We start from the raw sequence: 27,042 nt of genomic DNA, 5'->3' as shown, positions 1-27,042 counted from the left end.
CTTTCTCATTCTGAATTGTCAGGCCTGGAAAGCTCTACTCTAAAAGGGTGGTGAGCGCAGATTCCATAAATAAGTTTTTAAAAAGGAGCTGTGCGGGTACTTGAAGTTAAGGAAAACTTGCAGGTTCACAGACAAAAAGCAAAGCTATGGGCCAAGCACATTCAACAGGCCAGCATGGCGTACAAATTATATGTTTAGTATGTATAAAATTAGTTTGAAGTAGGTAAAGGAACTAGCTTTGCAAGTTCGTTTTTTAAAAACTGGAAATTGCTTAAAATTTAATTTCCATGGAAAGCAGGCTAGAGAGATAATTGTTCAAATTAACTAACCTTATCTAAGGATAAAGGGTCGTAGTGCAACCAGTATATTTTAAGATAACATTAGTACAGAGCTGTGTTGGTTATACTTTGCATTTGACTTCGCTTAACTTAAGATGCTTGCTAAAGTACACATATTCATTAGGTTGAATTGACTGGATGTGACTGTGGTGGACAATTGCATGGTCAAATAGCCTGCTAAGGAATAAGAACAGCTGCACTGAATGTCCATTGTGAAGAAATGGAATCACAAACAGCCGTAGACATAAACAACAGATACTGAAATGAATGAAACCTTTGGGAGTTAATTACTGGAAGGATGTAACTAGTCTGTGAAGGACAGCTTGAGAGGTGGTAAGGAAAATATGAGGCAAGAGTGACTAAATATGGCCAGAAGGTACATCTGAAGGCTCAAGAATATAAACTGGTCTAGGTTTTAAATTTTATTTTAGTAGGATTTAGTGTGCTTGCTTAACTTGACAATTTTTATTATTAAAAGCTTTTTTCAAACATGTATCCTGCGAAGATCTAATTAAGTGGCCATTTTATACTAACGTGAACAGAAAAGAAGCCATGCTGACGTTGCTAATCTTTTACATCAAACTAACCTAATTTAGTACTATGAAGTAGTCACCGACTAACAACAGATGATTGCATTAGAAGAAAGTACCTCAAAAACCCTGTAACTGAAGGATAAGTAAATAATAATCATAGTTAATAAAAGTCAATTATATTATTTCTGTATTTTCTACTAATATTCATACGTTAGGATTTTAAGTTTCAAACTTAAAATGCTATAACAGAAGCTGTGAGAAAGAAATCTACGCTGTCCAGTGATGGCCTGTCAAGAACACACCGACTTTGACAGTTCCAGTGTTGGTCTAATGAATGAGATACTAGTATGGTATTAAGACAAGCAATACAGTCCATTGTCTTAAGTTTAAGGCAATGTGCTCAAATAGCTAGAATAAACTTAACTTACAACATTATTGACCAATTAACATATAACAGCAACCATGGGCTAAGGTGGGGTGACACATCGTTTTCGGTATAAAAGGTGTGACAGAAACCATTTGGTGGTGTACACCAAGTGAAGGGAAATAGTTTTGATCTTCAAACACAGGAATTTTCCTGTGAGCACAGCGATCGTGAGTATAGCACCAGGCCCAGGGCCAGAGGCAGTTTTCCTGTCAGCGTGAAGTCTGGATAGTGCAGTTTCCTTCAAAGGCACAGGCAAATACCTCCTAGTGCAGGCTGAGATAATTGATGTCAACAGATCTCCAGGACAGAGGCAGTTTCCTGTCAGTGCAGGGATCAATTTGAGTCTATATTGTTTAATTGATAAGAATACTTTTGGTCTCTTTCATTAATTAATTGATGAGCGTATTGTTGTTTTATTTTGCTTATGTTCAACAAACTTTGGTATTATTTGCTAATTCAGTGTCTTTGCCTGATGGTTATATCTCTTTCAAGCTGAAACAGTTTAAAGGGTTAATTTGGAATTAGGTAATTAGGCTGCATGTGACTAAATTAAATCGAGTCTAAATTTACCAAATATTCCCTTTTTAAACGTACAAGTTTAGACAAAAACTCTATGCCTGATAGGGTACTTTGAAATAAAATAGATCCTTATAGGCCCAAAAGGTCTTGTCAATAATTTATCCAAGCATCCACCCTTGAGAAAGGGTATAAAGTAAGAGACTTTGGGAAAGTTCAGTGCATTAGGCGGTGGAAAAGGACTCTGAATTAGACTCCAGTCAAACACTCCAGAGGGACTGAAGAATTCAAGAAGACCTGAACACTAAAAAGAAAAGTGGTTCGTGCATGCCACCTATCCTGCCTGATCTGGACTGGTACAAGCTACTTGTCACTGCTGTATTTTTTTGCTGTATAAACTAGTAATGTCATACCCAGTCTTAAATTCTTATTAAAAACTCACCATCCCACCATATTGGTTGCATTTCAATCTTGATAGTGATATGCTTTGAAAAGTACTTGAGCATTAATTCAAAGCATTATTTGACGATTTAAAAAGATTTACAAATAGCACAAATTGGTACCCACAGGTGACACATGCAAACAGGTTGAAGTTAATAAAGGTTGAAGGTGGATTCGAGCAACATGTGTTACAAGATGCCAGGCGTTATGATTTGGTTGGAAAACCTGTGGCTTACACGGCAGGAATGTTTCATCACTGAAACTAATAATTCCAGGTAATTCTGTTTTTGTTTTGAATAAAATGGCAGGTGTGTTTTTTAGGGAAGAAGCTGCAAACAGTCTCAGGGAGAAGATAGGGGCCCAAGTAAGATTGAATTGATACAGTGACAGGAAAAGTTACTTTGAGGTCTAGAGTGATGTATTGTCCCAGGCACATGCAGAGAAAAATAAAAGCAAGGAAGCTGGATAAAACTGGTTTACCCAACCCACTGTTGCATACAGGTGTTATGTGGTGATATAAAACTTAACAACTGTCATAGAGATGAAACAAAGAGCAAAAGTATGCCAGAAGCTAGAAACAAGAAGTGGTGCTTTAAGCTGTATGCTGTTAGCTGCAGTAAAAGCACTAGGAATTCTAATGAGGAATTTCCATTTAAGATTGCGCAGGAAGGCATGGAGGATGTGCACTTAAAGCAATTAAGTGTTGTAAAAGAGTGGCATAAAAGAAAACTGAGTTAGGGAAAACAGTTAGGAGGAAAAGAAATAAGTTAAAGAGCCCACAGCAAAGTTTAAAACTGCTGCGAGAAAGGAACGTGTGTCATGTTCTGATTTTAAGGGAAATGCAACTGGCTTTAGTCTTTAGTATGTGCATTTGTGAATGTTAGAAGCTTCCTGTGAATTAAAGCCTGTTCATATCTATGCATGTTACACATGCCTGTGCTCTTTACTGCAGAGCTAAAAGTTGTTAATCTTTTGTAGTCTGTACTTTAATGTTGGAAACATAAGTTTGATACTTGTCATCTCTATGTATCTGTACATGTGTATTTTTGGTGGAAAACTTGAGTCATGTTTTGGTTGTGAATTGGTTGAAGCTGTGAGCTCCTTGGACTCGACAATGAGAATGTAACAGATTTTTGGCACTGTTCATAACCCATTACAGGAATCAGTATTTCTAAGTTGTTTGGAATTATGAAAATATGACTGTGACTATTGAGTCTGTTCATTTCAATTGAAGATTGTGCATTCAGAAGTAGAAAAATATAAAACCTGAATTACATTTTAAGTGAAAAGAAACTGGTGTGAATATTCAATTCCCATTGGTGGCCACAATGAGCTTTGAATTATTACGTTAAGGTATGAGGGAGTCTTTGGCTTCCAATATAAAGTTTGCTTATATATTAGCAGAATCATCTGGTTGTACCAAACAAATATTGGGCTAGAAACCTCTTACAAAAAGAATGGTAAAAAAAGTTTGGAAATGACTGACGTTTGATCTAAAATGCTGTCTTTAAGATGAGAAATGTTTCCTTTGAAATGGTAATGTTACAAATGATGTGTTGCTTTCAATTCCTAAGGATTAAAAAAACTTTAGGTTTATAAAGGGCACCAAGGCGTCGGGAAACAGGTTAAAATGGTGTTTGGCTTGTCTTCAATCAGGAAGGGAAAAAGTATGTAAAATTATGCAATTGTGTGCATCTCTGAATATTTTACTCCACCCTCTTTCACACAAGTTAACCCTTTCCACTGACAAAAGCGCACCATATAATCAATTTGTACTGCTGAATGGACAGGTATATTTGAACAGATTAAGCCTTTGGACTCCTAAACAGAGCTGCAATGCAGTCTGTTTTTTTAAACAGGTGACAATGGTTTCCAAGGCTACCCGAGTACCGACACCGCAGAAACAGATCTAGAAGTTTTAAGAATTTAAGCGCTTATTTGCAGACTTCAAATGTCACAGCATAGTCAGAATTTGACTAAAACTTTGTCTGTCAAAGATTTGACCTTAACCCGTTCGGCCCTTGGTTATCTTTTGAGGCAAAGTGCTCAAGAAAGGGAAATATGAAAGGAACCAAACTAAATGCTCAGCACAATATAACATTTTATTTTGTTAGAAAATCAAAGGCCCTCTAGAATAAAGAACAAATAGACAAAATGTGTTAATAACTGGGACCTTGTGGAATGTTTAATATCAGTTTTAAAAATATGAGAACATTGTACTGAACAGTAAAGTTTGCTCAGGGCTCCTGAATGAGACAGAATGGTAAATAATCGGATGCCCCACTTAGAAGGTGGAAGACAGGGAAAAAAACACCACCAATTGGGAACAGGAAAAATCACCTGAACATAATTCAATGGAATATGTCATTCTGGCATCCATGTACATTTTACCAAGGGTTAGGAAAAACCAGTTAAGAATTATAAATTGATAGCTTTCTCTTGGCGACATCTGTATCCTTGCCTATGAACCTTTCTTAAGAACATTGCATTTAATAATCTGACTATTAACCGAGGCATTGGGACGGTAAACGGAAGAAAAGCAAAGAGCTCGATACAGACTCTGGCAGGCCCTGATTTTTTGATAAGATCACCTGAAAATCCAGAAATAGCTTTATCAGATGGCATATGTGGCATGATATTGGAATACCAGTGTAGTAAAAGTGCAAGTATGCTTAGTTATCGGCACATCAGCTAATATGCAGAATTGCAAAACAAAAACAGAATTACCTGGAAAAACTCAGCAGGTCTGGCAGCATCGGCGGAGAAGAAAAGAGTTGACGTTTCGAGTCCTCATGACCCTTCGACAGAACTTGAGTTCGAGTCCAGGAAAGAGCTGAAATATAAGCTGGTTTAAGGTGTGTGTGTGGGGGGCGGAGAGATAGAGAGACAGAGAGGTGGAGGGGGTTGGTGTGGTTGTAGGGACAAACAAGCAGTGATAGAAGCAGATCATCAAAAGATGTCAACCACAATAGTACAATAGAACACATAGGTGTTAAAGTTAAAGTTGGTGATATTATCTAAACGAATGTGCTAATTAAGAATGGATGGTAGGGCACTCAAGGTATAGCTCTAGTGGGTTTTTTTTTTAAATTTTTTTTTTATATTTTTTTTTTATATAATGGAAATAGGTGGGAAAAGGAAAATCTTTATAATTTATTGGGAAAAAAAAGAGGAAGGGGGAAACAGAAAGGGGGTGGGGATGGGGGAGGGAGCTCACGACCTAAAGTTGTTGAATTCAATATTCAGTCCGGAAGGCTGTAAAGTCCCTAGTCGGAAGATGAGGTGTTGTTCCTCCAGTTTGCGTTGGGCTTCACTGGAACAATGCAGCAAGCCAAGGACAGACATGTGGGCAAGAGAGCAGGGTGGAGTGTTAAAATGGCAAGCGACAGGGAGGTTTGGGTCATTCTTGCGGACAGACCGCAGGTGTTCTGCAAAGCGGTCGCCCAGTTTACGTTTGGTCTCTCCAATGTAGAGGAGACCACATTGGGAGCAACGAATGCAGTAGACTAAGTTGGGGGAAATGCAAGTGAAATGCTGCTTCACTTGAAAGGAGTGTTTGGGTCCTTGGACGGTGAGGAGAGAGGAAGTGAAGGGGCAGGTGTTGCATCTTTTGCGTGGGCAAGGGGTTGTGCCATAGGAGGGGGTTGAGGAGTAGGGGGTGATGGAGGAGTGGACCAGGGTGTCCCGGAGGGAGCGATCCCTACGGAATGCCGATAAGGGGGGTGAAGGGAAGATGTGTTTGGTAGTGGCATCATGCTGAAGTTGGCGGAAATGGCGGAGGATGATCCTTTGAATGCGGAGGCTGGTGGGGTGATAAGTGAGGACAAGGGGGACCCTATCATGTTTCTGGGAGGGAGGAGAAGGAGTGAGGGCGGATGCGCGGGAGATGGGCCGGACACGGTTGAGGGCCCTGTCAACGACCGTGGGTGGAAAACCTCGGTTAAGGAAGGAGGAGGACATGTCAGAGGAACTGTTTTTGAATGTAGCATCATCGGAACAGATGCGACGGAGGCGAAGGAACTGAGAGAATGGGATGGAGTCCTTACAGGAAGTGGGGTGTGAGGAGCTGTAGTCGAGATAGCTGTGGGAGTCGGTGGGTTTGTAATGGATATTGGTGGACAGTCTATCACCAGAGATTGAGACAGAGAGGTCAAGGAAGGGAAGGGAAGTGTCAGAGATGGACCACGTGAAAATGATGGAGGGGTGGAGATTGGAAGCAAAATTAATAAATTTTTCCAAGTCCTGACGAGAGCATGAAGCAGCACCAAAGTAATCATCGATGTACCGGAGAAAGAGTTGTGGAAGGGGGCCGGAGTAGGACTGCAACAAGGAATGTTCCACATACCCCATAAAGAGACAGGCATAGCTGGGGCCCATGCGGGTACCCATAGCCACACCTTTTATTTGGAGGAAGTGAGAGGAGTTGAAGGAGAAATTGTTCAGCGTGAGAACAAGTTCAGCCAGACGGAGGAGAGTAGTGGTGGATGGGGATTGTTCGGGCCTCTGTTCGAGGAAGAAGCTAAGGGCCCTCAGACCATCCTGGTGGGGGATGGAGGTGTAGAGGGATTGTACGTCCATGGTGAAGAGGAAGCGGTAGGGGCCAGGGAATTGGAAATTGTTGATGTGACGTAAGGTGTCAGAGGAATCACGGATGTAGGTGGGAAGGGACTGGACAAGGGGAGAGAGAAGGGAGTCAAGATAACGAGAAATGAGTTCTGTGGGGCAGGAGCAAGCTGAGACGATCGGTCTACCGGGGCTGTTCTGTTTGTGGATTTTGGGTAGGAGATAGAAGCGGGCCGTCCGAGGTTGGGCGACTATCAGGTTGGAAGCTGTGGGAGGGAGATCCCCAGAGGAGATGAGGTCAGTGACAGTCCTGGAAACAGTGGCTTGATGTTCAGTGGTGGGGTCATGGTCCAGGGAGAGGTAGGAGGAAGTGTCTGCGAGTTGACGCTCAGCCTCCGCGTGGTAGAGGTCAGTGCGCCAGACAACAACAGCACCACCCTTGTCAGCGGGTTTGATGACAATGTCAGGGTTGGACCTGAGAGAATGGAGTGCAGTAAGTTCAGAGAGAGACAGGTTAGAATGGGTGAGAGGAGCAGAGAAATTGAGACGACTAATGTCGCGCCGACAGTTCTCAATTTCTCTGCTCCTCTCACCCATTCTAACCTGTCTCTCTCTGAACTTACTGCACTCCATTCTCTCAGGTCCAACCCTGACATTGTCATCAAACCCGCTGACAAGGGTGGTGCTGTTGTTGTCTGGCGCACTGACCTCTACCACGCGGAGGCTGAGCGTCAACTCGCAGACACTTCCTCCTACCTCTCCCTGGACCATGACCCCACCACTGAACATCAAGCCACTGTTTCCAGGACTGTCACTGACCTCATCTCCTCTGGGGATCTCCCTCCCACAGCTTCCAACCTGATAGTCGCCCAACCTCGGACGGCCCGCTTCTATCTCCTACCCAAAATCCACAAACAGAACAGCCCCGGTAGACCGATCGTCTCAGCTTGCTCCTGCCCCACAGAACTCATTTCTCGTTATCTTGACTCCCTTCTCTCTCCCCTTGTCCAGTCCCTTCCCACCTACATCCGTGATTCCTCTGACACCTTACGTCACATCAACAATTTCCAGTTCCCTGGCCCCAACCGCTTCCTCTTCACCATGGACGTACAATCCCTCTACACCTCCATCCCCCACCAGGATGGTCTGAGGGCCCTTAGCTTCTTCCTCGAACAGAGGCCCGAACAATCCCCATCCACCACTACTCTCCTCCGTCTAGCTGAACTTGTTCTCACGCTGAACAATTTCTCCTTCAACTCCTCTCACTTCCTCCAAATAAAAGGTGTGGCTATGGGTACCCGCATGGGCCCCAGCTATGCCTGTCTCTTTATGGGGTATGTGGAACATCCCTTGTTGCAGTCCTACTCCGGCCCCCTTCCACAACTCTTTCTCCGGTACATCGATGATTACTTTGGTGCTGCTTCATGCTCTCGTCAGGACTTGGAAAAATTTATTAATTTTGCTTCCAATCTCCACCCCTCCATCATTTTCACGTGGTCCATCTCTGACACTTCCCTTCCCTTCCTTGACCTCTCTGTCTCAATCTCTGGTGATAGACTGTCCACCAATATCCATTACAAACCCACCGACTCCCACAGCTATCTCGACTACAGCTCCTCACACCCCACTTCCTGTAAGGACTCCATCCCATTCTCTCAGTTCCTTCGCCTCCGTCGCATCTGTTCCGATGATGCTACATTCAAAAACAGTTCCTCTGACATGTCCTCCTTCTTCCCTAACCGAGGTTTTCCACCCACGGTCGTTGACAGGGCCCTCAACCGTGTCCGGCCCATCTCCCGCACATCCGCCCTCACTCCTTCTCCTCCCTCCCAGAAACATGATAGGGTCCCCCTTGTCCTCACTTATCACCCCACCAGCCTCCGCATTCAAAGGATCATCCTCCGCCATTTCCGCCAACTTCAGCATGATGCCACTACCAAACACATCTTCCCTTCACCCCCCTTATCGGCATTCCGTAGGGATCGCTCCCTCCGGGACACCCTGGTCCACTCCTCCATCACCCCCTACTCCTCAACCCCCTCCTATGGCACAACCCCTTGCCCACGCAAAAGATGCAACACCTGCCCCTTCACTTCCTCTCTCCTCACCGTCCAAGGACCCAAACACTCCTTTCAAGTGAAGCAGCATTTCACTTGCATTTCCCCCAACTTAGTCTACTGCATTCGTTGCTCCCAATGTGGTCTCCTCTACATTGGAGAGACCAAACGTAAACTGGGCGACCGCTTTGCAGAACACCTGCGGTCTGTCCGCAAGAATGACCCAAACCTCCCTGTCGCTTGCCATTTTAACACTCCACCCTGCTCTCTTGCCCACATGTCTGTCCTTGGCTTGCTGCATTGTTCCAGTGAAGCCCAACGCAAACTGGAGGAACAACACCTCATCTTCCGACTAGGGACTTTACAGCCTTCCGGACTGAATATTGAATTCAACAACTTTAGGTCGTGAGCTCCCTCCCCCATCCCCACCCCCTTTCTGTTTCCCCCTTCCTCTTTTTTTTCCCAATAAATTATAAAGATTTTCCTTTTCCCACCTATTTCCATTATATAAAAAAAATATTAAAAAAAAACCCACTAGAGCTATACCTTGAGTGCCCTACCATCCATTCTTAATTAGCACATTCGTTTAGATAATATCACCAACTTTAACTTTAACACCTATGTGTTCTATTGTACTATTGTGGTTGACATCTTTTGATGATCTGCTTCTATCACTGCTTGTTTGTCCCTACAACCACACCAACCCCCTCCACCTCTCTGTCTCTCTATCTCTCCGCCCCCCACACACACACCTTAAACCAGCTTATATTTCAGCTCTTTCCTGGACTCGAACTCAAGTTCTGTCGAAGGGTCATGAGGACTCGAAACGTCAACTCTTTTCTTCTCCGCCGATGCTGCCAGACCTGCTGAGTTTTTCCAGGTAATTCTGTTTTTGTTTTGGACTTCCAGCATCCGCAGTTTTTTTGTTTTTATCTCTGTGCAGAATTGCATGGTGATTTTGCACTAAAGAATGGGTCTCAGATGTCATTGTATCAGTAATTACATGGTTATTGGACCATGACAATCTTTTCTTCTTGACTGGCAATTACATTGTCTAGCATTTACATTGTTAAAGACAACTGCTGGTTAAAACAGGTGATAGACATTTGTTCACCCATAACAATAGTATAAATGGGTACAGTTGTAACACTGGTATGGAAGGGATTGGAAAAGTCTGCTGCACTGAAGAGCTGTCTTGAGAATAAATAAGCTTGAGGTAGCTTTGGACTCATTCTTGCATGACAAGCACTTATTGTGACTAACATCAGACATGCTCAGCAACTTGACAATAGCACAACATAAATGGTTAATGTGGCCAATAGGGTGAGACAGCATATTAAATAATCAAGGCCTCTTCACAATAGCGAAACTGACTTCACAAGAGTCAGAGAATTAAACATTCTGATAATGGTGAGGGGGAGTAAAATTAAGGTTAAGAGATACAAAATTTGAATTAGGATAATTAAGGGTAGGGAGTAATATTACTTAGTAGGAACTATCCACAAAATGGAAAAAAGCAAAGAGAGAGCTGGAGAATCTTTTAAATCCACACATGATCCATTCTGAAACATATATATTTACAACATGCCAATAATTTAGAATTAACAGTATTTTTGCAAAAGAACAACTAATTGAGCGAGGTGATCCATAGGTGTTTAGTGCTAACCCAAGTCGTAATCAAGGCGCACATTTTACTGTGTTTTTGCCTTTTTTTTAATAAACAGAACACAATGGATAATAGCTATTTGACATAAATTCCATATATGTCACCACCCGTTGTCATCTAAGGTTGTGGAAAGAGGAAACTGAACTCTGAAAACTATGTTAAACAAGTTATGTGCAGATCACATCTCTCACGAGCTACAGAAAGATAAAGTGGTAAAGAACAAATGAGGGAAAGGGTGAGTAAGTAAAATCTTGCTCTGTGATAATGGAAGGTCCCTAAAATGGTTTTGTAGTAACTCATACCCATGGGAGTACAATGATGTTAGATATGAAAATCAGTCTGCCACTGAAATGTCAAAAGGCTTGTACAACTATACCTATGAGATCATATCATGTAGCCAACCTTATGTTTCAAGTCTTATAAAATGAGTCTCGTAGGAAGTGTTCATTTAGTACCCGTAAGAGCTCATAACATAACCCAAGTACAAATGAATATTGCTCCAGAAAGCCTAGAAGCAATGGTACAATTTGGAGTGATTCTACTCCATTCTCTTAGTTTAAGATCCAATATTGAAAGAAGTAGTACTTCCCAGAAACACCTCGATGAAACAAGCTTAAAATTGAATTGAAAAAGCAATAAACAAATAAGAAGACCGCCAGTGGCGAGAAATAGCTTACAATACCAGCCAACATCCCTGGGCCAGAATGGCCTCACCGGCCCCAGTAATTGCTCAGTGCCCAGTAGATAGCAATGACATGACATTTGAGGTGTCTAACATGCTGACTGAACAATTGAACTAGTAACTGGTGTGGTTAATAGAAAGTTGAAAGTGAGAAGTTGAATTATGTTTCTACCTCTCAAGGTGGGGAAATACATGGGTATGAGAGGCCAAATGACCTCTTTCTGTGCTGTAAGTTCTTATGATTACTTCTGTTGCAAACAGCCCAGAGAGTCCTCCCAGCTTCATCAGGTCAAGGATGGTTTACCAACTATGCAAATTAATTCTCACCTGCCCAAGTTCTTCATTGAGGTCTGAGGTGTTAACCTGTGCACGTTGACCTGATGCATCATGGTACAAGTCAAGATCCCACATGATGAAAAAGGATCCTAAAAACTTCTGCATCTCAACGGTAACATAGAGTGAAATTGGAATGATGTAATTGTACAGCACCAAGAAAGCCAAGAAATCAGATATACCAGTCAGAATCTACAAACAAAACAAGTATTACACAGTGAAAATAAAACACTGATACAACAGCTATATGAACATGATACATTTTGAAAATGTACATATTGCTTATCTCATACACTCTTTGCAGTTTTCTTAATACTGTGAAATTCATTTGGTTATACATGGCTGATCACCAAGCTAAAATAAAATTTCAGTTTCCCAAATTCTTGAAAATATTAAATATTGAATTTATTGCATATTTTGCCTCTCAAACCTATGCACTGATAACATGTTAAATATCCAAAGCTTGGCACAAGACAATATTTGAAGGTGGTGTGCATTTGACATATTGGGTGAGGAGGTGACCTCAGCCAATGGTAAAGAAAAACTGTTTTCTCCTGTCTGGAAACTCACCCCTATAAAAGCAGGTTCTTCAGTGGGACACAACGAAAATTTATTTTAATCACAAATCCAGATGAGTCCTGCAAAGTTAGAAAGTGTTGCACCTCTTATTGAGTGCTCCTGAAAGTGAAGCTGGTGTCATTGGCCAGTTGTTTCAGCTTCCTTTCAGAAGGATTAGCATTTTACATTCAGTGGCAGCTTATTGCATGATTGCAATTGGAAGATAGCTGGCAAGTTGCAGTGGAAGCATGATTTTTCTGATGCCCGAGGATCCTTAGGAAAGGTTATCTGGACAAAAGACAATAGAACTAGTGTGCAAGGGCAGCTGACACTGGGAACACTTAGGTGAAATATTTTCAACAGCCAGTCAGCTAAATATCACAAGCAGTCTTACACTAACTGATCCTTTCATATGCCCTAAGTGTGCCTTGGTTATTATTCTGCTGCCCAAGGCTGCCCCTTCTAACTCTTACATATGGAGATCACAGTGGTGATCCTGATTTTCCACCATGCTGAGCACGAGAGAAAACGACAGGGACAGAAAATACAAATTGGCCATTCAGCCCGTCTGTTCTGCCATTTAATTAGATTGTGGTTGATCAGTCTCTTAAAACCATTTTTCATCTTGGTTCTGTCATCCTTAATACCCATGCCTAAAACTATCACCAGTAAAGTATGCTGGAAATACTCAGCAAATTTGGCAGCAACTTTGTGTGTACCTACACCACAGGGACTGCAGTGGTTCAAGAAGGCAGCTCACCACCACCTTCTCAAGGGCAATTAGGGATGGGCAATAAATGCTGGCCTAGCCAGTGATGCTCACATCCCATGAATGAATAAAAAAGTTAATATTTCAGGTCTGTGACCTTTTATCAGAACTGGGAAAAGTTAGAAACATAAAAGTTTTTGAGCAATTAGAAGGGGGTGAGGGCATAAAAAAATACAAAAGGGAAGGTTTTTGATCAGGTGAAAGGCAGAACAGGAAAAATGACAGAAGTGTGCAGGGCCAAAGGGAATGTTAATGGGGCAAGAAACAAAAGATGTGCCTAGAGGAGGTGTAAATGGTAGGATCCTGAAAAGCAGCCATCTGAAAGCAAACCAGAAAAATGAGAAAAAGGATCAAACCAGCAACGAAGGAAGCAAAATGGGGGCAGAGGATATGACGTACAATTGTTGAACCCAATGCTGAGCTAGAAGAATGTAAAGTGCCCAGTTGAAAAGTCAGGTGCTGTTCCTCGAGCTTTCTTGATCAAGCTACCAATCTCAAATTTTAAATTTTCAATCGACTCATCCTCAAAATGTTTTTTGGGCCGAGCTCTAACTTTAAGATATGTCCGCTTGTTTTGGAGGACTCCCACATCAGAAGAAATAATTTCTCTCTAATTACCGTATAAAATTCTTTAATCACCTGAAACACCTCTATTAAATCATCCTTAATCTTCTATACTCAAGAGAATACAAGCTTAGTCGGTGAAATGCCTCATCTACATTTAACCCTTCTAACCCCAGTATAATTTTAGTAAAACTGTTCTGCATTGCCTCTCAGGTCAATATTTCTTCTTTTTCTTCCATAGGATGTGAGCATTGCTAGCAAAGCTAGGATCTGTTGACCATCCTTGAGCAGCAGCTGGTGGGCTTCCTTCTTGTAACACTAAAGGAACGGCAATATAGTCTCAATTCAGGATGGTGTGTGGCCTCAAGAGGAACTTGCAGGTGATGCTCCCATTTGTCTGCTGCTCTTCTCATTCTAAATGGTGGGGGTTGCAGGCTTGGAAGATGCTGTCTTTTTTAAGAATTCATTCACGGGAGGTGGGCTTCGCTGGCTGGGCCAGCATTTATTGCCCATCCCTAGTTGCCCTTGAGAGGGTGGTGGTGAACTGCCTTCTTGAACTGCTGCAGTCCATGTGGTGTAGATACACCCACACTGCTGTGATGGAGGGAGTTCCAGGATTTTGATCCAGCGAAAATGAAGCACTGGCAATATATTTCCAAGTCAGGATAGTGAGTGACTTGGAGGGGAACTTCCAGGTGGTGGTGTTCCCATCTATCTACTGCCTTTGTCCTTCTAGATGGTAGTGGTCGTGGATTTGGTTGTGCTATCTAAGGAGCCTTGGTGAATTCCAGCAGTGCACCTTGTAGATGGTACACACTGTTGCTACTGTTCATCGGTGGTGGAGGGAGTGAATGTTTGTGGATGTGGTGACCATCAAGCAGGTTGCTTCGTCCTGGATAGTGTTAAGCTTCCTGAGTGTTGTCACAGCTGCACACATCCAGGCAAGTGAGGAGTATTTCATCACACTCCTGACTTGTGCCTTGTAGATGGTGGACAGGCTTTGGGGAGTCAGGAGGTCAGTTACTTGTTGCAGGATTCCTAGCCTCTGACCTGCTCTTGTAGCCACAGTATTAACATAGCTAGTCCAGTTCAGTTTCTGGTCAATGGTAACCCCCAGGATGTTGAGAGTGGGGGATTCAGTGATGGTAATGCCACTGAGCGTCATGGGGTGATGGTTAGATTCTCACTTGTTGGAGATGGTCATTGCCTGATACTTGTGTGGCACGAATGTTACTTGCCACTTGTCAGCCCTAACCTGGATATTGTCCAGGTCTTGCTGCTTTTGGACATAGACTGCTTCAATATCCGAGGAGTTGCAACTGGTGCTGAACATTGTGAAATCATCAGCGAACATCCCCAATTCTGACCTTATCATGGAAGGAAGGTCATTGATGAAGCAGCTAAAGATGGTTGGGCCAAGGACACTACCCTGAGGAACTCCTGCAGTAATGTCCTGGAGCCGAGCTGACTGAACTCCAACAACCACAACCCTTTGTGCTAGGTATGACTCCAACCAGCGGAGAATTTTCCCACCGATTCCCATTGACTCCAGTTTTGCTAAGGCTCCTTGATGCCACACTCAGTCCAATGCGGCCTTGATGTCAAGGGCAGTCACTCTCACCTCACGAGTTCAGCTCTTTGGTCCACGTTTGAATCAAGGCTGTAATGAGATAAGGAGCTGAGTGGCCCTGGCTGAACCCAAACTGGGTGTCAGTGAGCAAGCTATTGCTAAGCAAGTGCTGCTTGATAGCACTGTTGATGATCCCTTCCATTACTTTACTGATGATCGAGAGTAGACTGATGGGGTGGTAATTGGGCGGGTTGGATTTGTCCTGTTTTTTGTGTACAGGACAAATCTGGGCAATTTTTCACATTGCCGGGTAGATGCCGGTGTTGTAGCTGTACTGGAACAGCTTGGCTAGCAGTGTGGCAAGTTCTGCAGCATAAGTCTTCGGTACTATTGCTGGAATATTGTCAGGGCCCATGCCATTTATAGTATCCAGTGCCTTCAGCAGTTTCTCGATATCAAGTGGAGTGAATCGAATTGGCTGAAGACGGGCATCTGTGATGCTGGGGATCTCTGGAGGAGGCCGAGTTGGATCATCCACTCGGCACTTCTGGCTGGAGATTGTTGCGAATGCTTCAGCCTTATCTTTTGCACTGATGTGCTGGGCTCCTCTATAATTGAGAATGGGGTATTTGTGGAGCCTCCTCCTCCAATGAGTTTTTTAATTGTCCACCACCATTCACAACTGGATATGGCAGGACTGCAGAGTTTAGATCTGATCAGTTGGTTGTGGGATCGCTTAGCCGTATCTATGACTTGCTGCTGATCTGTTTGGCACTCAAGTAGTCCTGTGTTATAGCTTCACCAGATTCACACCTCATTTTTAAGTATGCCTGGTGGTGCTTCTGGCATGCCCGCCTGCACTCTTCATTGGACCAGGTTTCAATTCCCTACAACATTTTCTTATGCATATTATAGGGAAATCATTCAGCATACAGCTGGCCCTGTCAGCTAAAAACAGTGGAGCAGCATAAGTGGGAGATGCTCAAAGTCATAAACATAAGCTACAGATTAAATTGCACTGCACATTGCTAAACTTGAGTGTAAGGCAGCTGCAAAGAACACACATGATCCAAAATAAGACAAGAATTTGCATAATTCCTATGCAAGGAAAAGAACATACCCTGCAGCATTTGCTATCAGTGGAAGCCTTATAATCCGTATTATAATCGGTAATAAAAACAGAACTTTTCACTTTAAAAATGGGAACCATTGCAGAATGGTTATGTTTAATGCAAACGTTCACATAATACAATTAAACATTTAAAATTGAAAATAACATTATCCACATATATAGTTACAAAAGTATATGATGCCCTAAATGAAGTTAAAATCTGTCCATACTCACTTTACTGCTATTAGTCTCCTGTGTAGTTCTTTCATTGTATGAAGGTTCATACTGCCAAACATATTTCAAGATGGTACTAATAATTGCTTCAATCACAAGAATTCCCAGGAAGACCATCAGAAAAGTGTTCATAGACCTAGCCAGAATGGGAAAAATATCACAATTATGTTTTATTACATTTCCTTTTGCTTCCTCATACTTACTTCACCTCAGAATTCTGCATGCTTCCTAATTCAATTATATATTGATAACATCAGTGCTTTTAAAAACTTCATATCTGTAATTACTCCCTGACCTCTAAGAGCGTAAGAAATAGGAGCATAAGTAGAAATGGCTGAGCCATTCAGTAAGATTATGGCTGATCGTCTACATCAAATCCACTTTCCACTCTATGTCCATTCCAGTTGGACTTCCTGTCCCTGTGCTTTTATCAGACTTCTTGTGTTGATGTTTCTGCCTAGAGCAGTGACGGTGAGAGTGAAATTTGGATTATCTAATCAGAGTATGTGCAGTGTACTTAAATACCCAGGATGTAATACTAGAGTCAACAATACTGAGGAATATTTTTCTTCAGCTTCAGTTTCTGTTTAAAGACAGGTGACAAATTTCAAAAGCTTCAGAGGTAATATTCATACTGCTTCTCATAAAATGGTAGCTCAGGGTAGGTATCTTCTAATTATACTCAACTGATGTATGTTTAATTAACTTTAGAGAATAAAAGACAGCAGACTGAGATCAGAGTGAGTGGGAAAGTTGAGGGTGCGAGAGGGCAGAGGACGAGTTAGTGGGTGCTTTTCTGCATTTGGTGTTACTGCAACTTTTAGAAACAACATTGATCCCATCTGCTATCACACCCGTGCTCTTTTGGTAATTATAAAAGGTAAATGTGAAAAGCTTATTCCGTGATATATTTTAATCCTAAAACCTGTCAGGGAAAGAATGAGTGCGCAGGAGAGAGTGGGAGCAAGCAGGTAACAAAGAGTGGATAAGAGGGCATGTTCGCGTGCTGTTGCTATTGTTATTTTTTAAACTTGAAATTTGAAAGCAAACAAATCTGCTAAGGGAAACCAGTTGAGGACTAATTGATTTCTGGTCGCTCACAATCTAGAAGGGTGTGGGAATCAAGGAGTGGATGGAGGGAAAAAGGTAAGGCAAATGACAGCAGAGCTAGGAGGATTCAGTGGCATTGCACGAGAAAGATTTGAAGGTAGGGTTGTAGGAAGGTGGAGAGATGAGGTCACATCCTAGGATATCCATAAAACCTTCAAGAGGCTCCATTCTCATGTAGTTCTTTAACAAAAAAAGTGGTAACATTGAATGAACACTTGCTTTCAAATTCTGGTTAACTTTTGGTCAAAACTGCACAGGTCTATTGGAAGAATATACTTTGCAGAACATAGCTCAAGATGTTAGAAATATTTCAGAAAAAAGTTTTGATTAGAATGCTCCTAGTGCAAGCATCCTCAAAATTAGACAAGTTCACAATGAATTGTTCCTAGAAGAATGCAACCCACACTTAATATTAATTTGGCTAGTTCTACCCAGACTATTATGACAAAGACTTAAATTTAAATCAATGATAAATAAATGTGAACTTAGAAAAACTGCCCAATCAAAACTTGATCAATCTACTTGGCGAAGTTTAAAGATATTGGAATGTTTCTAATGATATAGGCACTATACAAGCGCATGTTGTTAAAAGAGCTTAAAATGTAATAATGTACTAGATTGGTTGAGTTGGGATAGTGAGAACCTTGATGAGTTGGATGGACTGGATGGTAGTTTTATTTCTATTCTCAACTTTCTAAATTCTCTTTCCTCATTTAAAGAAAAAATCCTCATCTTTTCTCCTCTTGAAATTTTAGTGAGAACTCACTTTTCTACAGAGGACCGTTTCTGTGATTTGCTCTTGTAATTCAAAGCAATCTTTGCATCCATTCCCGTGTAAACAGCCACACCTGGAAATCAGAAGTATTGTTTACATTGTAGAAACCAACAGGCTCAATCGGCTGATTCAAAATGGCTTAGTTCATCAAGAATGTGAAACTGCTTGCAGTATGTACCTCAAGAACATATTGTATATAGTTTATTTAATCTAACAACTGAATCTGGCATTCACCTAATTCAAATTGACAAGGCAAAAAAGACAAAAACTGAAGCAGATTAACATCAAACAAAACTTAAGTAAAATACCTCAAACAACTTGTTTCTTTAAAACAAGATTATTAGGGTAGAATAATACCTTCTGCCACAAAAAGTCACCATAAATTTTGAGATTATAAATATCTAGTTACTTCTGTTGGTGATATTTGATAGAGTGCTAACCCAACATTGATTTTTCTCTTAAACACATCTACTTCCATGTGCTAATAGGAATTCCTGTTATCCTACATGAATGAATCATTTAGGGACCTAATCCCACTAAATAATGCACATCAGTGGTTTATTTTGGTCAGGTGAGTTTCCTTCTCCGAATGATATTTCTGTGAAAGGCAGATAACAAGCCAAGATTAATTGACCATAAACACTGTGAGCCTGAAAAGTGCTCTTGGCCAAGCAGTATTTCTGACAAAGTCAAATCATTGAAATATCATGTTTCTTGAAGTTTAAGTCATGGTTTCAGCACCAATAGATAAACCATTTCCACTCAACATTATAAAGATTGAAGCTCTTCTGAATACAAAGATCATTATCACGTAGGATTACTGAGAAGACTATTTTGTTAAATTGCACTCTTGTGAAGTAACTTGGGACAACTTATTCCACTAGTTTTTAAGTTAAAGGTGCTATATAAATATAAGCTGTTGCCATCATCAAATGAAGACTCTGAGGTACTGTGTCATATCTGGCAGTTGAGTTGGGTCAATACTTTGTTTGCGTTGGTTTCTAATACTGAGAAACTTAAGCCATTAGTAAGGGGTCAACAACAGCCAGTTGTCTCCAATAGGATTTTGTAAATGGTCCTTGCAATAAGTGAAGAAAGGTACAGAGAGCTGGCATACAAATTTTCCATTTCAGGAGTTTTGGCATGATGTTGAGGATGAGAATTACTGTTTCCCTACCTTACACAAAACCTTAGTATTTGTTTTGAAAGGTAGTGATAAGCTGTCCTTCTAAAAATTCCAATTCTTCAAAATAAGATTTGGGATTAAGATTGTATACCCAAGGCTGAAACACAATGTTAAAGTCAGCATGGCTATACTGTTCACTCCCAGAGGTATCAAGTGAAGAGACCTGCTTGTTGGTGACTGTTGTACAAGAACCTGATACGCAGTAGGTGAGAATGTGCTCTACTTGCTTGTTGGCATATTGCTGTGGTATTTGAAAGAGTCAATTACTACAGCAAAAGGTAGCAAGAGTGTTGCAGTTACAATCAGTAGATAGCAATTGCCTCAAGGTCACTATGGTAGAGTAGTAAGTTTCTCCTGGTTTATTGCTCAGAACAAGGAAGAAGTGGATGTTACTCATTTTTCCAGAAGACAGATGAAAAAAGGTTCCAAAAGCTTTACATTATCCTTAAAAAGGTTATTCTTAGCACTAGAGTAGTGTCCTATTACAACCATCTTCAGCTGGTTCATCAATGACCTTCCCTCCATTATAAGGTCAGACTTGAGGATGTTCGCTGATGATTGCAGAATTCCATTCACAGTTCCATATGAAACTCATCAGAATAACGAAGCAGTCCTTGGCCAGAAGCACAAGACATGGCTTGGGCTGATAAGTGACAAGTAACATTCGTACCACACAGATGTCAGGCAATGACCATCTGCAATGAGAGTCTAGTCACCTCCCCTTGAAGTTAAATGGCATTACCATAGGGGAATCCATCACCTTCAACATTATTGATCAGAAGCTTAACTCGGCCAGTCATATGAATAATGTGGCCACAAGGGCAGGTCATAGGCTGGGTATTCTACAGTGAGTAAATCATGTCCTGACTGCACATCCATCTACATGGAGGTTTTTTTTTTAAATTGTTTCATGGGATGTGGTCGCTGTCACTGGCAAGCCCAGCATTTGTTGTCTATCCCTAAATGCCCTTGAACTGAGTGGCTTGCTGGGCCATTTCAGAGGGCAGTTAAGAATCTGGTGTCACATGTAGGCCAGGCCAGGTAAGGATGGCAGATTTCCTTCCCTAAAAGACATTAGTGAACCAGGTGGGTTTTTACAATAGTCACAATCATTATTCCGGAGACTAGCTTTCGATTCCAGATTTATTAATTGAATTTAAATTCCACCAGGTGCCATGTTGGGATCCAAACCTGTGTCACCAGGGTATTAGCCTGGAGCTCTGGATTACTAGTCCAGTGCCACCGTCTCCCTTGAGTGTGATGGAATACTTCCCACTTACCTGGATCAATGTAGCTCCAGCAACATTCAAGAGGCTTGACATCATCCAGGACAAAGCAGCGCATTAAATTGGCATCCCATTCAACAATCTTGAACATCCAGTCCCTCCACCACCAGGACACCAGTATGTAGCATCAACAAGTTGTAGTGCAGCAACTCACCAAGAGTTCTTTGACAGCACCTTCCAAACCAGTGACCTCTACCACCTAGATGGACTGGGCAGCAAGTGCATAGAAATATCATCACCTAAAAGTTTCCCTTCAACTGCTTAGGATATGCAGAAGGAGCACAGCTGCTGCTGACAATGGGAAAATGTTAAACGAAGGAAACAAAGCTGCATGATGCAGCACATTTCAAGGAAAAATGCCTCTCGGTAAACCCTTGCCTCATCACTTTCCACTCTCCCCACTGAAATGACATTAACATTTGCATATGGAAATTGAACAAATTTTAAAGGTTATTTGAAAATCTACTTAATCAAATTACCAAGTTCATTCAAAGCAAGAATGATGCTCAACTCAATGCTCAATTTCATTGAGATGAATACATTCAAAGCATGTGAAAGATATGAAATCGCAAGAACAGACTCGCAACACATTTCAGACAAATTAATATAGTAGTATACTTTCAACTAACATTTTTAATTTGACAGAAATATAAACTTGTTGTGCAACAAGGTTTTTTTACTGCAAATTTCATGCATTCTAGTCAAAAGTAATTTTATTAGCTTAAGTGGATACAAAATAGCAGAAACAAATCTTGGTACCAAAAACTGCGCTGGTATTTTTCAAACTTGCTCCTCTAAGTAGAAGGTTTTCTGGTCCCAGAGGTCTAAAGAAACACAAAGAAGTGAGGTGATACTTCAGCAAACCTTCAATCTAAACTTTATATTTTGTCTAGAAGGATAGAAATTAAAAACTTTTTCTTTGTGAAAGAAATTAAACATTTGATATTATAGTAATAAAGCAGGTGATTTCTGGTATTCCAATGGAGCAGTTCTAAAAGACAACCCTTGTTGTGGAATATGCCGCATTTCTACCTAAAGGCACAACTAACAAAAGATAACTGCATATAAGCCAAATTTCCACATGTGCAATTGCTCTGATGTGGTAACTTTGGCAGTCTGGGCAGAATATTCTGCAATTTTGGAGAAGGATATGTGGACTTCGGCAATAGAGAAAAGCATATGCTGGTTGGTGCAGGCAGAATAGAGATCATCCCGCCCAACATGAAATACAAAATGACAGGTAATCTACATGCTTTTGGCAGACAAACATAAACAACATTTGCATGTGGATGGCACAAGGTTTCATGTTTTAAGAGTTTTACTGTAACAAAATACAAAGCACAATTGACTAAATATTATCTTTGGAGGCAACTTATATTTTAAAACAGAACATTTACATTTTTCTTTTAGCACAACTGAAAATTTTCTTCACAGATATGCTTTACACTGTTCATTAAGCGGACATTCAATTTTCCAAGGGGATTCTTAGCTCCTGAGGGTTTACTTCTGTTCTTTTCCTCTGTCAGCTGGGAACTTTTAATCTCAGAATTGTCTTTCATGGTGAGATATTGCCCCTGAAGATTCTTCCTCCAGCGCAAGCTAGGTTAATCTTCCAGCATCATTTTAGCTCCTCGTGAATTAGATCTTTTCAACCCAAGTGCAGGACATTTAGAAAATTATAACACAATCAGGCAGAATCTGAGTTTGGTCTTATTTTATGGTTTCATGAGTAGATTTATTAGAGTTTTTTGAGGACATAACAAGCAGGGTGGATAAAGGGGAATTTGATTTCCAAAAGACATTTGATAAGGTGACACTTAAAGTTTGCTGTACAAGATAAGAGCTCATGGTGTTGTGGGTATTATATTAGTATGGTTAGAAGATTGGCTAACTTAACTGGAAACAGTTGGGCTAAATCGGTCATTTTCAGGTTGGCAAACTGCAACTATACAGGTGCCACATGGATCAGTGATGGGGCCTCAACTATTTCCAATCTATATTAATGACTTGGGCAAAGGTACTACAGCAAAATTTAGTGATAAAACCGAATTAGAAAAGCAAGTTGTGAAGAGAATACAAGTAGTCTACAAAGGGATATAAATAGGGTAAGTGAATGGGCAAAAATTTGGCAGATGGAACTTAATGTGGGAAAATGTAAAGCCAACTACTTCGACAGCATTAGAAAAGCAGAATATATTTAAATGGAGAGAGACTGCAGAATTCTGCAGTACAACTGGGTATCCTCAGATATGAATCACAGTGTTAGTATGCAAGTACAGCAAACAATTAGGAAGGCAAATGGAATGTTAAAATTTATTACAAGGGGAATGAAACATAAAAGTAGGTAAGTCTTGCTACAGCTGTACAGGGCATTGCACATTGCAACACCACACCTAGAGAACAGTGTTTTTGCCACCTTATTTAAGAGGGGGGGTGGGGTAACATATGTGCATTGGAGGCAGTTCAGGGAAAGTTCACTATGTTGATTCCTGGGATGAAGGGGTTGTTTTACAAGGGAAGGTCGAGCAGCTTGGGCCTGTACTCATTGGAGTTTAGAAGAATGAGAGGTGATCGTATTGAAACATAAGATTCTTCGGGGACTTGACAGGGTAGATGCTGAGAGAAGATTTCCTCATGATGGGAAACATAGAACTAGGTAGTACAGTTTCAAGCTAAGGGATTACCATTTAAGACAGGAATGAGAGGAATTTCTTCTCTCAGAGTGTCATTAATCTTTGGAATTTTCTAACTAACAGAATTGGGGAGAACTCGATCATTGAATATGTTCAAGGCCGAGTTAGATAGATTTTTGATCTACAAGGGAGTCAAGGGTTATAGGATGTAATCAGGAAAGTGAAGTTAGGGCCACAATCAAATCAGCCATGTTCTTATTGAATGGCAGAGCAGGCTTGAGGCCAAATGGCTTACTTCTGCTCCTATTTCTTATGTTATGTTAAGTCACTCCAATGGGTTAAGGATTAGTTTATTCAGTTTACTGCTTTGCATCCAATGGTGTTCAAGCTGCCAGAGGCAATTGTGTTATGGAACACTCACAGATTAGCCAAAAGAGCATTCTGCCAAATGATTTTAATGGCTTCAATTAATGTTTCACTTCAACAGATGTAGAACTGATAAAATCAGGACCATTTGATATTATGGAGCAACTTAATTTGGGAATGAGTGCATAACTGAGTGGGGGTCTATTATCCCAAACTGCATATGTACACTGCACCATTATCAACATTCCACGGGGGGTTAACCATTGTCCAGAAACTTTCTTACACCTCCCCACCCTTACTTCTGTAGCCTCCTTCAACTTTACATTCCCCAGCCAAAGTCTAGTGTCTTAGATTCTGGCCTCTTGCATTTTTTCTCCCCATTCCTTCACCTCATCATTGGTTGGCACACCTTCAGCAATTCAAGCCACATTTTCCAATTCTGTGCCGAAGCCCTCTGCCTCTCCTCTTCTAACTTTTTGACAAAGATTTTGGTCATCTACCTCATTTCTTCTCAGTCCCCTTTTTTGCCCAATTATGCCTGTAAAAGCACTTAAACCCACAGAAGGAGACCATTCAGGCCAAAATGTCTGCTCAATTAGTCCCACTCCCTGCTCTCTTCCATAACCTTGCAAACGTTTCCTTTCCAAGAATTCATCCAATTCTTTCGCGAAAGTTACTATTGAAATTTACTTCCACCACCCTTTCAGGGAGTTTTTCTACATTCAAAGGTATAAAACGTATGAGTTATTACTGATGTTTACAGATATGCACTTTCCAACAGGTATCATTTTAAAGGAACAAGAGCATGAACCATGGGCAATTTTCTCTCCTCTCTATCACAAAGGTATTGAGGTCAATAATGGCATCCCAACTACTGCTCTAGTTGGGTTCAGTTAACATCACAGATTGGGAATTAAACACAGAGATTACTAGCCTCTGGTTCAGCACTAAATCACGTGGCACCTTTCCAAATGGGACCAATGGAGGAGTTCCAAAGCAGCTTATGAGTGATTTGCAGATGTGAACTGCCTGTCATATAAAAAAGAACTGCTCCTTCACTAGCATTAGAAAGAGAGAACAATTAAGGGGCTTGTGGACAGTCGGGTAAATGGGAGCGGGTCGACGAGTTGAGTAATCCAGTCCAGATCAGCGTAAGAGACATTTTTGGAAGGCCCCAGCAGCGCAAATCAGCCCATCAGAAGTGTAAACTTCTTGGGCAATTACAATGCATTTTTTTTATTCATTCACAGGATATGGGCTTCGCTGGCTGGGCCAACATTTATTGCCCATCCCTAGCTGTCCTTGAGAAGGTGATGGTGAGCTGCCTTCTTCAACTGCTGCAGTCCATGTGGTATAGGTACACCCACAGTGCTGTTGGGAAGCGAGTTCCAGGATTTTGACCCAGTGACAGTGAAGGAATGGCAATATATTTCCAAGTCAGGATGGCGAGTGACTTGGAGGGGAACTTCCACGTGGTGGTGTTCCCACCTATCTGCTGCCCATGTCCTTCTAGAATGTAGTAGTAATGGGTGGTGCTGTCTAGGAAGCCTTGGTGAATTCCCGCAATGCATCTTCTAGATGGTACACATTGCTGTTACTGTGCGTGGTGGTGGAAGGAGTGAATGTTTGTGGATGTGGTGCCAATCAAGCGGGTGGCTTTGACCTGGACAGTGTCAAGCTTCTTGAGTGTTGCGGGAGCTGCACTCATCCAGGCAAATGGGGAGTATTCCATCACGCTCCGGACTTTTGCTTTGTAGATGGTGGACAGGCTTTGGAGGGTCAGGAAGTGAGTTATTCGCCGCAGAATTCCTAGCCTCTGAACTGCTCTTGTAGTCACAGTATTTATATGGCTAGTCCAGTTCAGTTTCTGGTGAATGGAAACCCCCAGGATGTTGATTGTGGGGGATTCAGTGATGGTAGTGCCATTGAACGTCAAGGGGCAATGGTTAGATTCTCTCTTGTTGGAGATGGTCATTGCCTGGCATTTGTGTGGCACAAATATTACTTGCCACTTGTCAGCCCTAGCCTGGATATTGTCCAGATCTTGCTGCATTTCGACATGGACTGCTTCAGTATCTGAGGAGTTGCGAATTGTGCTGAACATTGCGCAATCATCAGCGAATATCCCCACTTCTGACCTTCTCATGGAAGGAAAGACAGTCACTAATGAAGCAGCTGAAGATGGATGGGCCTAGGACACTACCTTGAGGAACTCCTGCAGTGATGTCCTGGAACTGAGCTGACTGACCTCCAACAACCACAACTATCTTCCCAAATGATAGGTCTGACTTAAACCAGAGGAGAGTTTTCCCCGATTCCCATTGCTAGGGCTCCTTGATGCCACACTCGGTCAAATGCGGCCTTGATGTCAAGGGCAGTCACTCTCACCTCACCTCAGGAGTTCAGCTCTTTTGTCCATGTTTGAACCAAGGCTGTGTTGAGGTCAGGAGCTGAGTGGCCCTGGCAGAACCCAAACTGAGCATCAGTGAGCAGGTTATTACTAAGCAAGTGCTGCTTGATAGCACTGTTGATGACCCCTTCCATCACTTTACTGATGATCAAGCGTAGACTGATGAGGCGGTAATTGGTTGGGTTGGATTTGTCCTTTGTGGGTACCTGGGCAATTTTCCACATAGTTGGGTAGATGCCAGTGTTGCAGCTGTACTGGAACAGCTTGGTTAGAGCCACGGCAAGTTCTGGTGCACAAGTCTTCAGTGCTATTGCCGGAATATTGTCAGGGCCCATAGGCTTTGTACCTTCAGCTGTTTCTTGATATCATGCGAAGTGAATCTAATTGGCTGAAGACTGGCAGCTGTGATGCTGGGAGCCTCCAGAGAAGGCTGAGATGGATCATCCAGCTGACACTTCTGGCTGAAGATTGTAGCAAATGTTTCAGCCTTATCTTTTACACTGATGTGCTGGGCTCCCCCATCATTGAGGATGGGGATATTTGTGGAGCCTCCTCCTCCAGTGAGTTTTTTAACTGTCCACCACCATTCACGACTGGATGTGGCAGGACTGTGCACACATCAGAACTTCTTCAGGGTCCTGACACGCTCCCAAAGGAAAATCACTTGTGATTGAAATAGGCTGCAACCGATTTGAGAGAAATTACCAAATCTGAGACAGTAGCCACACCCTTGAAAAAGGCACAGGGGGAGTCTGAGCTAGGGTGTATGGGGGGGATTAAAGATGAAATAAATTTGGTACAAGCAGTATGCTACCAAAGGTATCCAGGAAGGCAGCAAAACTCAAGCCTTAAATTTGTGAAAGAGGAGCAGAACTTAGAAGAAATATTATTGCAGAGATTTGAAATACCACAAT

At 41.8% G+C, this 27,042-nt stretch overlaps 1 protein-coding gene across 4 annotated transcripts in view; it reads right to left on the bottom strand.

Moving 5' to 3' along the window:
• The window catches only part of atp11b (ATPase phospholipid transporting 11B (putative)), a 190,144-nt gene that overhangs the window by 110,424 nt on the left and 52,678 nt on the right, over positions 1 to 27,042 (bottom strand). For all 4 annotated transcript variants that reach the window (XM_041217012.1, XM_041217005.1, XM_041217020.1 and 1 more), the window contains exons 9-12: positions 21,479 to 21,543; positions 18,239 to 18,320; positions 16,363 to 16,498; positions 11,551 to 11,748 (exon numbers count right to left, since the gene is read on the bottom strand). In XM_041217012.1, coding sequence (XP_041072946.1) covers positions 11,551 to 11,748; positions 16,363 to 16,498; positions 18,239 to 18,320; positions 21,479 to 21,543 — 481 coding nt within the window. The remainder of the gene's footprint in view (positions 1 to 11,550; positions 11,749 to 16,362; positions 16,499 to 18,238; positions 18,321 to 21,478; positions 21,544 to 27,042) is intronic.

The sequence above is a fragment of the Carcharodon carcharias genome, chromosome 2, assembly GCF_017639515.1.
Source record: "Carcharodon carcharias isolate sCarCar2 chromosome 2, sCarCar2.pri, whole genome shotgun sequence".
Taxonomy (NCBI): domain Eukaryota; kingdom Metazoa; phylum Chordata; class Chondrichthyes; order Lamniformes; family Lamnidae; genus Carcharodon; species Carcharodon carcharias.
Note: the sequence above shows the minus strand (reverse complement) of the source record. Positions and strands in the feature narration are given on the sequence as shown.